The 13,108-nt window shown below is 41.3% G+C and overlaps 1 protein-coding gene across 1 annotated transcript in view; it reads right to left on the bottom strand.

Annotated features, from left to right (window-relative positions):
• Window positions 1-13,108, bottom strand: part of NEB (nebulin) — a 211,255-nt gene that overhangs the window by 56,496 nt on the left and 141,651 nt on the right. Inside the window, exons 90-101 of the mRNA XM_068968129.1 lie at window positions 12,845-13,042; window positions 12,178-12,282; window positions 11,377-11,481; window positions 11,176-11,280; window positions 8,411-8,518; window positions 6,207-6,320; window positions 5,698-5,895; window positions 5,270-5,374; window positions 4,546-4,650; window positions 3,481-3,588; window positions 1,827-1,934; window positions 387-494 (exon numbers count right to left, since the gene is read on the bottom strand). Coding sequence (XP_068824230.1) covers window positions 387-494; window positions 1,827-1,934; window positions 3,481-3,588; window positions 4,546-4,650; window positions 5,270-5,374; window positions 5,698-5,895; window positions 6,207-6,320; window positions 8,411-8,518; window positions 11,176-11,280; window positions 11,377-11,481; window positions 12,178-12,282; window positions 12,845-13,042 — 1,467 coding nt within the window. The remainder of the gene's footprint in view (window positions 1-386; window positions 495-1,826; window positions 1,935-3,480; window positions 3,589-4,545; window positions 4,651-5,269; window positions 5,375-5,697; window positions 5,896-6,206; window positions 6,321-8,410; window positions 8,519-11,175; window positions 11,281-11,376; window positions 11,482-12,177; window positions 12,283-12,844; window positions 13,043-13,108) is intronic.

The following is a 13,108-nucleotide window of genomic DNA, read 5'->3' as shown; positions in this document are numbered from 1 at the left end:
TGGGTGAAAAATTTGAAGCACAGGCTTCCACTTTCTATCAGATGGCTGGAAAGTAGGGTTAGATATTCAAACCAATAGTTCACATAGAAAACTATTCAGGTTCATGAATCAGACTAATATGCAAACCTATTAAAGATTTTTAATACAAATGTCAAAGGAAGGAATTAATTTGCATCATAATCTATGGATGGGTGGGTCTCAACAAAGGTATTACTGAATATATAAAAATATTGCCATAGGACACCAGTATCAAAATGATGAAGAAAGGATCCCCTTATTCCTTGCTGATAAATTGAAGTTTGTAGTTGAAATACAACTAATTCTTAATGCATTGCAAACAAAGCCCTGGTCTTTGAAACTCCTCACAGAATTAACAGCCACAGTACCTCACTGGTAATGTTGTTGACCCTCCGGACGTTGACAAATGGGACATCATTGGGTCCAAGTGTGTACCCATATGCCTTCATGTGTTCATAAACTTCTTTGTACTTAAACTGCAAAAGCAAAGTGAGAAGGAGATCTCTGATGGATGAACAAAGAGTAAGCATCACATTTGGCAAACAGAAGAGCGTTGTCACTTTCATTTGAAAACTACTCTCTAAGCATTAAGCAGGGAAAAAAATCATTGACAAAATTTCTCTAATAATCTAAGTCTTGAAAATTATTTTGTTGGCTAATAAAGCCAGATCCAGAAAGGAATACAATTCATGGTTGCCTAGATTAAGTCTGTTTGTAAGTTGGTAGGCAAAACACAACAAAAACCCTGTATTTTTTGTCCCAATATGGCTAGGAAATTAAGAATATGCAAAGCAGAAATGAGAGAATGATTTTAAGACTGATGGATGAACAACTTCATAAACTGTTGAAAACAATGATGTTAGATAATTAAATCTGTGACTTTGCTTTGGAAACCATATTACTGGGCCACTGGCTGTGGGAGTTCGCTGGTCGGTGGGTTCAATTCCCAGGGCTCTGGAGGGCAGTATGGAAGGAAGATTTCATTTTTGAGCTGATGGCTGGCTTGTGGGTATGGCCTGAAGGCCAGGGTCACCAGGACAGACAATTCCTTTCCAGGTCTGCTCATTACATCCCAGCCTGACACCAGTGGGAAAAGTTGCCATTAGTGCTAATGCCTGGGAAAGCTGCAGGTAATGAGAACCTAAGTACCCTCCGAGCTTTCTAGGAAATGGGCCCAGAAGGTCAGTCATGAGGCAAGTATCAGAGTCTTTCTTTTCAAAGGAACACACGGTGAAGTTGTATTTTTTTATTATAAGATATTGCAGAAGGCAGACTATACTGTCGCCACACAGCAGTAGTACACATATGAAGGAGCATTTCCAGTAGGTGATTTGAGATAGTTCAGGATGTTTCTGTGTTAAGGCCAACAGAATTAGAAGCATTATGGCAGCCATGATCCCTGAGCCAAGGTCACTGTGTCATGCAGATAGAACCCCGTGAAAAGTCGTTTACTAACCCATCATGCTAACCAGGCACTGCTGAACTGCAGGAGCAACATGCCTAGAAAATATAACAACTCCCCTTCCCTGCTACCATCATTTTTAAAAAAACTATTGTAATTCCATCTTTTTTTTTGGCCTCACTGCATGACATGAAAGATCCTAGTTTCCCAACCAGGGAATAAATTCATGTCCCTCTCAGTGAAAGTGACAACTCCTAACCATTGAACCACCAGGGAATTTCCTCCCATCACTGTATCATGCTGAAACTTCAGGATGTGATTAAGGGGATGAAAATAGGCTATTAATAAATATTAGTATCCTCCTTCCTACTTTAAGCCCCATCTCAACAAGGAGGAGACCACTCACATAGCTGCTCATGTATCGGGTGTCCTTGGTGTGTTTGAAGTGAGGGGTGTCGACTGGAAGCCTGTATCCAGTGGGCAGGGCATGCAGGCCAGCTTTTCGGTACAGATTCTGCCAGGATGAAGAGCAAGTTAAATGACAACGATGTCAAATGATGGATCTAAGTTAAACAAATCATTTCCAGCTTGTGTTAGGTTTTCAATCTACTTACACCCACTGAATTGATTTCAAGAAGGAATTAAGTAAATTCTAAGAGTCAAGCAATGAATTAAATTCAGTTCAGTTGCTCAGTCGTGTCTGACTCTTTGCAACCCCATGAACCGCAGCACTCCAGGCCTCCCTGTCCACCACCAGCTCCCGGAGTCCACCCAGACCCACGTCTATTGAGTTGGTGATGCCATCCAATCATCTCATCCTCTGTCGTCTCCTTCTCCTTCTACCCTCAATCTTTCCCAGCATCAGGGTCTTTTCAGATGAGTCAGCGCTTCGCATCAGGTGGCCAAAGTATTGGAGTTTCAGCTTTAGCATCATTCCTTCCAATGAACACCCAGAACTGACCTTTAGGATGGACTGGTTGGACCTCCTTGCAGTCCAAGGGACTCTCAGGAGTCTTCTCCAACACCACAGTTCAAATGCATCAATTCTTCAGCACTCAGCTTTCTTTATAGTCCAACTCTCACATCCATACATATTAAATTACTCAACATATATATTTTTTAAAAGAGCAATGAGTGAAGAGGCTTAAAGAAAATACCTCTATTTCTAAAGATATGCCTGGTTCACAGAATAGCATCCAGCAATAATCTGGGAAAAGTAAACAGGCAGCCAGTGCCACCTCTGTGGTTAACCCTATGGTTAGCTGATATTCAAGCCATCACCAATCCTGAGATAGTAGTAATTATAAGACACATCTTTGGGAGCCCTCAGAGCCCCATAAACACAATGTCTTGATGTTAGGTTGTTGGGTCGGGAGGCTCATATTCCATGCAGGAGGAGGAAAGGAGTTTCTATCTGTGATTTGAAGTAGTCTCTCTCTCAGGAGAGGTATAGGAAATAAGACTAATACTTAAAATATTAAAAACCAAATTACTTTTAACATTCAATACCTTGAGACCAATGTAACACTGAGAAAGTGAAAGTGTTATTCGCTAAGCTGCGTCCGACACTTTCGCGACTCCATGGACAGTAGCCCAGCAGGCTCCTCTGTCCATGGGATTCTCCAGGCAAGAATAGTGGAGTGGGTTGCCATTCCCTTCTCCAGGGGATCTTCCTGACTACCAGATGAGTGGAATCTAGCCTCTTTCTCTTCTGAAGCCTAACAGTAACCTTTAGCTTTATTTCTTATTGTACATGGTCTTTGCTGACTATATGCCTGTCTTTGTCCTCTTGTCTTGGACTGCAAGCTTTTGGAGAGCAGGGATAGTTGATTGATCCTCTTCTATGTATGCACTGTTCCAAAAATGCCCACTGCTTGCTCTCAGCCAAGAGGGCAGACAGGTGATACACTGGTTTTCTGTTTTGCTTAGCTCATGTGACTGGAACAGTCTTTATGATTTACAAGGTCAGGCTGAGGATGCCCAGGAGAGGCCACTTCTACAGAGGCCTGGCCCTCGTCCTGGGTTTCTGCCGGGCAGTCTGCCCAGCTCTCACTGCTCACCTCACTCTGGAGCTTGTATGCATGAAGGGCCCGATCCAGATCCACGGTTTTTGTGGTCGGAGCCACTCTGCCTCTGATGCTGTGCACGTAGTCATAGTGGTAGACGGCCTGGATGCAGAGGGAAGCAGAGTGAGTGGACTGCACTGTGGCCTCAGGCTTGAAAGAAGCTAAGTAAATGCAAATCCAAGTCTCTTAATATAAAGATGGCAGCCTGCTCCCTTTGCCTCAGGAACTCTATCTCGAATACTGGGCCTTGTCCAATGGAATAGGGCCAGTGTGTGGATCCCACGCTGAGAAATCAGTGGAAGAGTCAGCTCAGGCATATGAAGAGGAAGAGCGGGTGTTTTACCACCATGAGCTCCACAGTAAAAGGTTTTCACATTCTGACTCACTGGTGGGATTTAATATTTGCTTATTAACCTGTGGGGTTAGTGAAAAGGGGGCAGCCTGCTCTGTACCACTGTGCTATCACACAGGTGCTTTCCATCCACTTTCCCGCTGTCCACATAAGGATGCTGAGGCTCAGGGGATTAAGTGCCTCTCTCAAGTCTATCGGATTACATGTGCTAGAGGCCTCATCAGTAACTGCAGAGACCCTCTTCTCTCCATCTTATCATGCATGCACATGTGCTAAGTCGCGTCCAACTCTTTGCAATGCTATGGACTGTCCATGGGATTCTCCAGGCAAGAATACTGGAGTGGGTTGCCATGCACTCCTCCAGGGGATCTTCCCTTACCACAGTGAGCACTAAGTGAATTAGAAAGTTGAGACTATGAGGCATAAACCATTGCTCATGACACAAGGATATAAAAAGCAACCTGGGAAGTTCTAAAACATTAAGGATTTCATAAACTTGGATTACTTACAACACCACTCCAGGAAATGAATAGAACACATCAGGTTTGAGGAAATCAGAGAAGAATCTTCAGTACTTTCTAAGGCACCAGCACTGGTCTCCTACTGAGAAATGGCCTGGCCTGCCCTGTCTTTCGTTCTTCCCACTTCTGCTAGTGCAGTGGCCCTGTTTTACTCTCCCTGAAGTAACTTCTCCAGTGGGCACTTACATCACTTAGTTGTTTCCCACTTTTGACAGCCTGAACGTAGACAGGAGTGTCAGTAACCAACTTGTAATTGTTCCTTGTTTTCAGCACGTGAGCCTTGTACTTGATCTGTCAAAAGGAAGAAAGAAAATAAGCCTGTGTTAGACCATTCAGTATATTTGAAATTGTTGGTTTTCACATAGAGATTGGTTGCTTTTAGCTCATGGCATGCACGAACCTTAGCACTGAATTTTATAACAATCAGTGTAATCAATGCTTATAGTCACATGGGTAGTCTAGAGTCTTCAGGAGGCTTGACAACTGCCTTGCTAGGAATATTTAAGCTTTCTCACTAAAATCTTGATTATAGTATTACCTTGCCTAGCAAATCCTCTCCTTACAAATAGATCCTGTCTATAGCATCACAGACTCCTAATAAATGAGACCTAACAATAGGAATTATGTGCTCATTAATATATCCAAAATCATTTGGAAGGTGGCGAGAAGAACCAGGAGTCCCTTCTGCACCGGGGACAATGGGACAGCTCATCTGCATTGCCTGCATTCCTGAGAAATGGCTGCTCTGCTCTTCAGCATCTTCCTCCAGCTCAGCCATCCTCAGCACCACTTCAGACACAGTGGGGCATGACAGTGTCTGTATTTGATGTTCTCTCCCCTTGACTCTAGACCACACAGGGAAGGAAGCATACTTGAAACAACCAAAAACCAAAAAACAAGGTGAACTCACATCATTGCGTAGATCGTAAGCATGCTTGGCGTGGAGAATCTCAGGAGTGTCCCAGACGTAGCAACCAATGCCTTTCAGCCAGGTGAGGTCATCCTTGTACACAATCTGGGGGTTGCAACAGATGGAGGGGGTCAGAACAAGAAAAAACCTGACTAACTTTAACACGAAAGACACAGACACGCTCTAGACCCAGGATGACTTTGCGGAATGAAAAGCAAGACATTATGCCCTGAGGCCATGGGTGCTCTGCAGACTTCAGCATGCAGAGCCCTGCTTCTAGAGACAGCTCGAATTCCCGGTAGACCCCTGGGTGTACAGGAAAGTGATTCTGGAAGAGGGCTGAGCTGAAGAACCAAGTGAGTCAGTCTCTATTGGTGGGGGGCATGTGCGGGGCTGGGGAAGAGGACCTTCATAAGCAGCGGACTTACGTCACTAATCTGGTCTGTGACCTTCCTGACGTGACTGTTGACTTGCAAGTCGGGGTGGCAAATCCACTCGTGGAGGTGAAGGCGGTAGTCGATCTCGCTGACCTTCTTCTGAGAATCCTTAGCGGTAACCATCTCGACCATGTCAGGCACGATGTGGATGTTCATCTTGTTCTTCTCATAGACGGATCTGTACAGGCGCTGCGGCGATAACACAACACACCAGCTACACAGGGAGCTATCCAAGGATCATGGTAACACATGCCTTTCTTAGACCCCACAGAGGTTGGGGCGCCACTTAGAGCACTCGGCTGGGGGCAGGATGGGGACTGGATGTTTCTGACACTTTCTGCAGATAGGGGTGGGGAAAGGCAGTATGGGCTGAAATAACTCTCAGCTTCTTCACACGTGCACAGTCAGTGCCACGTGCATCGCTAAAGAGAATGATGTTCGGACTTATAGTTGGTGGTTCCATTACTTGGCTTTTGAAACCAGCCTTCAGGATCACTTACGTCGATGTTAAACTTGCCAACTCGGAGGCACCGCGCTGTGTTTGGATCATCTTCAACACTTCTGGGTAAAGTGTAAAGAGCTTTGAACTTATCATATTCTTCGCGGTATTTGACCTATAGAGAGAAAATAGAAAGGAAGTAAAACAGCTTTGAAGAGCGATGGATCTATATTGTTAAAAGAACATGAGACTTAATTAACAAGAACCCAGCTCTGAAGATGGGCCACCTTGGGGTCAGCAGTTTTCTGAGCTTGTTTCCCTGTCTGTGCCCAGAGGTAGAGGAAGCATGGTACCTGCCATAGGATTACCTGAAGATTAGATCAAGCTATGTATAAACATCCTCTACATATCATTTTTAAAACTCTCATACCAATAGAAGTTTTCTGCTGTTACTACAACTGATTTTAAAGATGATGTAATTTAAAAAATGATCTCTTTTGTGATATTGGCTTTGTTTTTCTTAACCATAGTAAAAGATGAAAAATGTGCTCAGGAATTTGTTTTTAATAACTGACAAGTCTGGTGCTTAAGAGACTCAATCCTTGAATTTCAGTTTCTATGAGGTTTTCCAAAAATACAGTTCAACTAAATTCTATGGGAAAACCAATGTCTAGTTCTTAAGCCATATTGCCTATTAATGAATGTTTCTTTATTTTATGAACTAGGAGGAAAGGCCTTTACAGAGACTGGGATCCTCTCTTCTGGCATATGATAAAATAACAATCCTCTTACAACTCAGAGGCCCACATCTCAGTTAAGAGAAAAAAAGGAAAGATAGGAGTATCCATGCAGAATTTCAGGAAAGCTCTTCACTGATGGAAATCAAGGAAATTCCCATCAGAATTTTCCAGAACATTAGTTCACATGCTCCTTATATCTAAGCTATTTCTCAGTTACAAAGAAAATAGTATTCAAAGGCATTAAAAAAAAAAAAACTAAAGTTGAAATCCTTCTTTTAAAAATTAATTTCTCTATGTTTGATATCATTTCAAGGACAATTTGCCTGGAGAATCTTGCATCTGTAAGTTTTTTTCATGACTAAAGGAAAAAGCCTTTGCTGAGCTTTCTGAAAACTATCTACAAAAAAATTCTCAAATGAAAAACTTGATCCTTTGGGCTAGTCTGTTTGTAATCTTCCAAATTAAGTTGGTTCTGGGAAAAATCATATAGATTTAATTTTTCCCTCTGGGTAAAAATTTACTCCATATGTTATCTAACAAAGTCTTTTTCTAAACTGTGCATTTCCAGGCCCATTAGATGGTAGTGAAACCAACTTCCTGGGTCTCTAGCATTTCTATGAAGATTCAGAGAATAGAATTGAAAGATCAGGATGCACTGTCTTCAGTGTAGCAATAAGTACCCTTCTGTAAAATACTTATGTCAGAAGGAACTCTCAAAAACTTCAGGTGTGTGTGTATGTGCTGATCTGCAGAAGAAAATAGATTTCTCAGTGTGGGAAAAAAGATCTGAGAAATATGGGTCTAAAGTGTTACATAAAATGTTCAAAATTAAGAGGTAAAAGTCTCTAATAGAGGCAAAGTTTCTGAAAGAAAACTAGGCTTATTAGAACTGCAATGAAATTTATAGGGAGTTTTACAATAAAAGGTTTTACTTAAGAACATATTAGGCATAAAGGGTTAAAAGTGCTAAGATCTTATACTATATTCAAACAACTCATGTGATTTAGGATTTTTTGAAAATTATGTCTATACAAAATGTTTTGTTTTTAAAAAACAGTTTCAAAAGATTTATAAATTTTTATATTTCATAGATATAAAGTTAATGATTTTCTCAAATCATATTGGGGGCTGATGAAGTAACTGGTTATCACATTCACTGGTTTATTTTCTACCAAAGGTCACATAATTCTATTAAAAAAAAGAGTGTATTTTATATGGTGTATTATGTCCCCTCTTCCCTTTCTGGCTAAAATATCCATATCCACCCGTGTCATTTGCACACAGGAGGCCTAAAAGGTCACATTGGTGTCCTTCATGCATGTGTGACTGTCTCTGGACCTTACAGCCCTCGAGAGGAAGAATAAATGCGCCGACTTTGTGGTCACCGAGCACCTGGAATTTTTTGCTGGTGTGCCCCTTTGAAAGTGCTGAGGGTCCTTCTGGGCAGCACAAGAACCAACCAGAAACATTCTGGGAGAGGAGAGCAGGGAAGGGCAAGGAATGGTGGGAAGGGTAATTGACTTACATAGCTGGCCATGTGCTTCTGGTCCTTGGCATGCATCAGGGACACGGTGTTAGGAGGCAGGATGTAGCTGGTGGCTTTCACTTTATCCCAGGCCTCCTTGTACAGGTTCTGTAGGGGTTAAAAATCTAGTGAACACAGAATAATGCAATCTGGATAGCTTCCAGAGGCAAATTTTCCCTGTTTCTGTCCTTCTCAGACATTCCCTAACGACCCTGAATCTCACTCTGTGGGAGCCAAGTGCTCCTAAGTAAATAACTGTTTTACTGTTTTGTTCATAATTTCAGAGTCCATTATTTTGTTCTCTCCCATAGCACTTATCACAGTTTGACAGTTATCAGAGATTTTGATGACATATTCATTCCTCCGTAGGTCTAGGATTCCTAGAGGATGAAAACCACTAATATTAAATAGATATATAGTAGGAGATAAAATGTTTCCATTTCTAGGTATTTATTTACTCAGGAGAAATAAAAAGCTATGAACACACAAAGTGAAAGTGAAAGTCGTTCAGTCGTGTCCGACTCTTTGCGATCCTATGGACTATCTAGTCCATGGAATTCTCTAGGCCAGAATACTGGAGTGGGTAGCCTTTCCCTTCTCCAGAGTATCTTCCCAAGCCAGGGATAGAAGCCAGGTCTCCCTCATTGGAGGTGGATTCTTTACCAGCTGAGCCACAAAGGAAGCCCATGAATACACAAAACCTATACGCATTTGTATACAGCATCTTTACTGATAACTGTCAAAAACTGGATGCAACTCAGATGTGCCTTTAGCTGTGACTGGAAAAACAAACAAACTATGGTTTAGAATTTTGTTTTGCTATAAAAAGGATAAAGTACTGATTTAGGCAGCTATGAGCTAACACATAAATGCATTTTGCTAAGAGAAAGAAACCAGACCTAATGGCTGCACACCATGTAATCACATTTAAGTGACATTCTGGAAAAACGAAAACAATAGGGACAGGAAAAAAGCTCTGTGCGTGCCAGGGGAGAGAAGTGGGGCAGGAAGGGTTAATTTGGAGGTGATATAGAATTTTTCTGTATCTTGACTATAATGGTGAATGTACAATTTTATGTATTTGTCAAAAGTATAGTACTATGTACCACAAAGTAAAATTTACTGCATGTAAATTAAAACAACCAATAATCAAGATGGGGAAGGGAACTAAAATGGAATACAAACTGTAGCAAATAAATCTAACTGTATTACAAATGTATAACAAAGCTACAGTGAAGGAAGTGGTGAAGAAAACAACTGACTTAGTTTATAAAATGGATATCTTGACTGAATACTCTAAGGCTATAGGCAAAAGTAACTGTACACAAAACACCTTCCTCTAGTTAATAAATTTGTTTCTCACAGGGGTGTGTGTTAGAAATTCTGAAAGTATTTTATATGCATACAAGGGTGGCACAAATAAGTAGATATATCAAAGATAATGAAAGTCAATGTTTTCATTGGAAAGGAAATAGAAAGTTACAAGTTGGAAAAGTAAGTTACAAACAAGGAAAAGGTGAATGAACCCTGCGGTGCTGAACTGTATTAGACAATAGTTCCCAACAGCAAAGTTGAAACCATTCAAGCATCTATCCCACAGAATAAAATAAATATCCATGAACCTATACTGATACAAATAAACAGAGAAACTGACAGTGGAGAAGGAACAGCTGTTTCTTACAGAAGAATTCCAATTGATAAATGTAGAAGGGATAAGGGAAAGAGAAAACAACTGGTAGGGAACTGTAACAATTCTTGCAGGTAAGATCCATCAATGGATGCTAAAATATATGAGAGAAAGTGTGAGGAGAAACAGGATAACTGCATAGTCCCAAAGAATCTCCTCCAAGATATTTATTAATAACAAAGGTAAAAAAGAAAGTCTACAGTGGACAATCTCAGCAGATAGCAACTTAAAATAAGTGATCAAGGTCATTCCCAGGTGCTGATACCATGTACCACTGGGTATAATGTGCTGAGAAGGGCACATCACATCTGTGCTATTCTTGCCAAAAAAAGGAATACCTTAAACCTAATCATGAGCAAACTTAAGATCAACTCAAGCTTCAAAACATTCTACACGATAACTGGCCAGAATTCTTCAAAAGGGTCAAGATCAGAAAAAGACAAGGAAGAATTAAGAAATTCTCAGATACAAAGAGACTAAGGATTCATGACAACCAAATGCAGCATGGGATCCTGGACTGGCCTCTGGGACAGAGGAGCACTTTAGTGGAAATACTGTTGAAGTCTGGATAAAGTCTATAACATCATTACAATGTTAATTTATTGTGTTTCGGTAATTGTTCTATGGAGAAAAGTATATGGGAATTCTCTTTACTACTTTTGCAATTTTTCTGTAAATCTAAAATTATTTCAAAATGAAGTTTAAAAAATGTTTGATGAATTAACCAATTCACAGGAGGGGAAAAAAAAGAGTGCCTCTGTGATCTATAAGTCACTGGCCAAAGGAAAAGCTAGGGAAAAACAAGTTCAGGGTCAACAAAGAATAGCTCCAACAGTACCTGTTTGCTCTAGGGAACAAGTTAGTGAATCTGTATCGAACTGCATGACATAGAACAATACTCACATTGGGGCTTATTTACTTGTACCTGTTAGAATTTATAAGATAAAGTAGGAACTTAAAGTTCCAGGAAAAAGATTAGAAAGACCTTTGGGGGTAAGGTTGCTTGTTCCTTAATCTCTTATTGTCTTTAAAGGTGGAAAGGGTAACTCAAATACAGAGAAAAGAAAACTCAACTCACACTGCTAAACAGATCCTTCAGATTCCTGGTTCTGTCATAATCCACTGTTTCTAGAACTGTCGTGTATTTGTCTTTGATCTGATGATAATTCTCTTTATATTTCACCTACAGACAAAGAAGACAGGTTATTCTTTTCTATTATTTGACAACATGTAAGACAAAAACAGCTTGTCCTGGGAGAGTTGTGCACAGAAGACGCACCTCACTGGCATTAATGCCACTTTGAAGAGCAGTCACGTAAAGTGGTGTGTCTGTGACCAGGTTATAATTCTTTAGATTTTCTTTACCTGCTGCTGTGTATAGTATCTGTGAAGAAAAAGAAAAGTTATTGAAAATGGTAAAATGCAGGTCTGCCATTTGTGCCAACTTAGATGTACATTTCTGGGTTTCTGCTTTAATCTTAACAAAAAGGATAGGTTGGACAGTCCTGCAGACTTTGCACAGCTGTTGAAACTAACAGTTTCTCCTGACCAAAAGTGGAGTCTGGGTCTTTGCCAGGTCCCTTCTTCATCATGTTGTCTTTTCCTTGCTTATACTCTGTCCCTGACAACAGGCCCTCAATTTCAACACCCATCCGATAGCTGCCCTCCCCGAGATGAATTTTTGCTGTGGAGTTTTCCAAATAACTACTTCTTACTTCAAAAGTTAAATACTTATGGTCAACATATGCATTTGGTTTCTACTCCCTACCAGTTAACCTGATCAATTAAGGTATACATGCTTGAGAGTAGTTCACTATGAAATAGCTCCCAGATAACAGTCTGCTATAAACGTCTATAGCCTTAAACCACGGGGGAGACGCAAACTGAGGAAGGCCAGCACAAGAGCCGGCCACCAGAAGAGGTTTTATTGGGCAGGGGTCCTTGGTTCCCTTAGACTGTGTACTGTCACAGAGCCACTTTCCCCGCCTGGGCACAGGGACAGTCTCGCTATTACCTCACTGGGAGCATCATGGAGTCCATCAATCCACAGTGAGCTAGTCCTTCTAGGAATATGGCTCACCTGACTCTGGAGGTCATACGATTTCTTCGCATGGAGGATCTGGGGTGTATCCCAAACGTAACACCCAATGCCTTTCAGCCAATTCAAGTCATCTTTATACACATTCTGCAAGAAAGAAGGAACAGTGAAAGGTGACCAGTACTAACTGCACTTCCAATCAAGCATTTGATTTTCTCCTGTCAGCCTTTGGCTGTGCTTAGTATACTCAGGGTGGGTATAAGGTGCCATAGGGTGGGTTTTTCAACAGCTGGAAGTCTTTAAATGCCCTAAAGTTTAGGAGGCGAGCAAAAGCTAAGCCCAAGACTACTGGAGCAGGTAGCCTATCTTTTCTCCAGGGGAACTTCCCAACCCAAGAATCAAACAGGGGTCTCCTACCTTGCAGGAGGATTCTTTACCAGCTGAGCTACTAGGGAAGCCCAATGCCCTAGTCTAAAGAAGTTTAGGAGGAGAGTAACAGCTCAGTTTTAGTCTAGTGTTGAAGAGATTAAATAATTAACACAGGTGTTTCATTGTTCTGAGGGGCTCTTGACACCAAAAAAGGTTACTCCTGCCACTTTGTATTGAAAAGCAGCAGGGTTTAGGAATATAGAGACAACAAGAGCATGGGGCCCTGGGCAGGGCTGGGTGAAGGCTCTAATTTAATCAAGCTGCAGAAAGAACCACATACATCACTCAAGATCTCCTGCGCATGCCGGACCCGGACAACATTGGGCTCTTCTGGAAGAGATGTCCACTGGTGGAAGTAGTGTCGGTACTCCAGGTCACTGAGGATGTACTGGCACCTTTTAGCCAACACGTGATTCATCATATCTTGGGGGATATGGACATTTGCTTTGGTGTCCTCATAATGCCTTCTGTAGTTCAACTAAAGAATGATACATATTTAAAGACAACAATAAGAGAGCCATTAAGCTATTCTGATCAATCTTTT

This window comes from Capricornis sumatraensis, chromosome 3 (assembly GCF_032405125.1).
Source record: "Capricornis sumatraensis isolate serow.1 chromosome 3, serow.2, whole genome shotgun sequence".
NCBI lineage: Eukaryota > Metazoa > Chordata > Mammalia > Artiodactyla > Bovidae > Capricornis > Capricornis sumatraensis.
The sequence above is the reverse complement of the archived record's forward strand: the minus strand, read 5'-3'. Positions and strand labels throughout refer to the sequence as shown.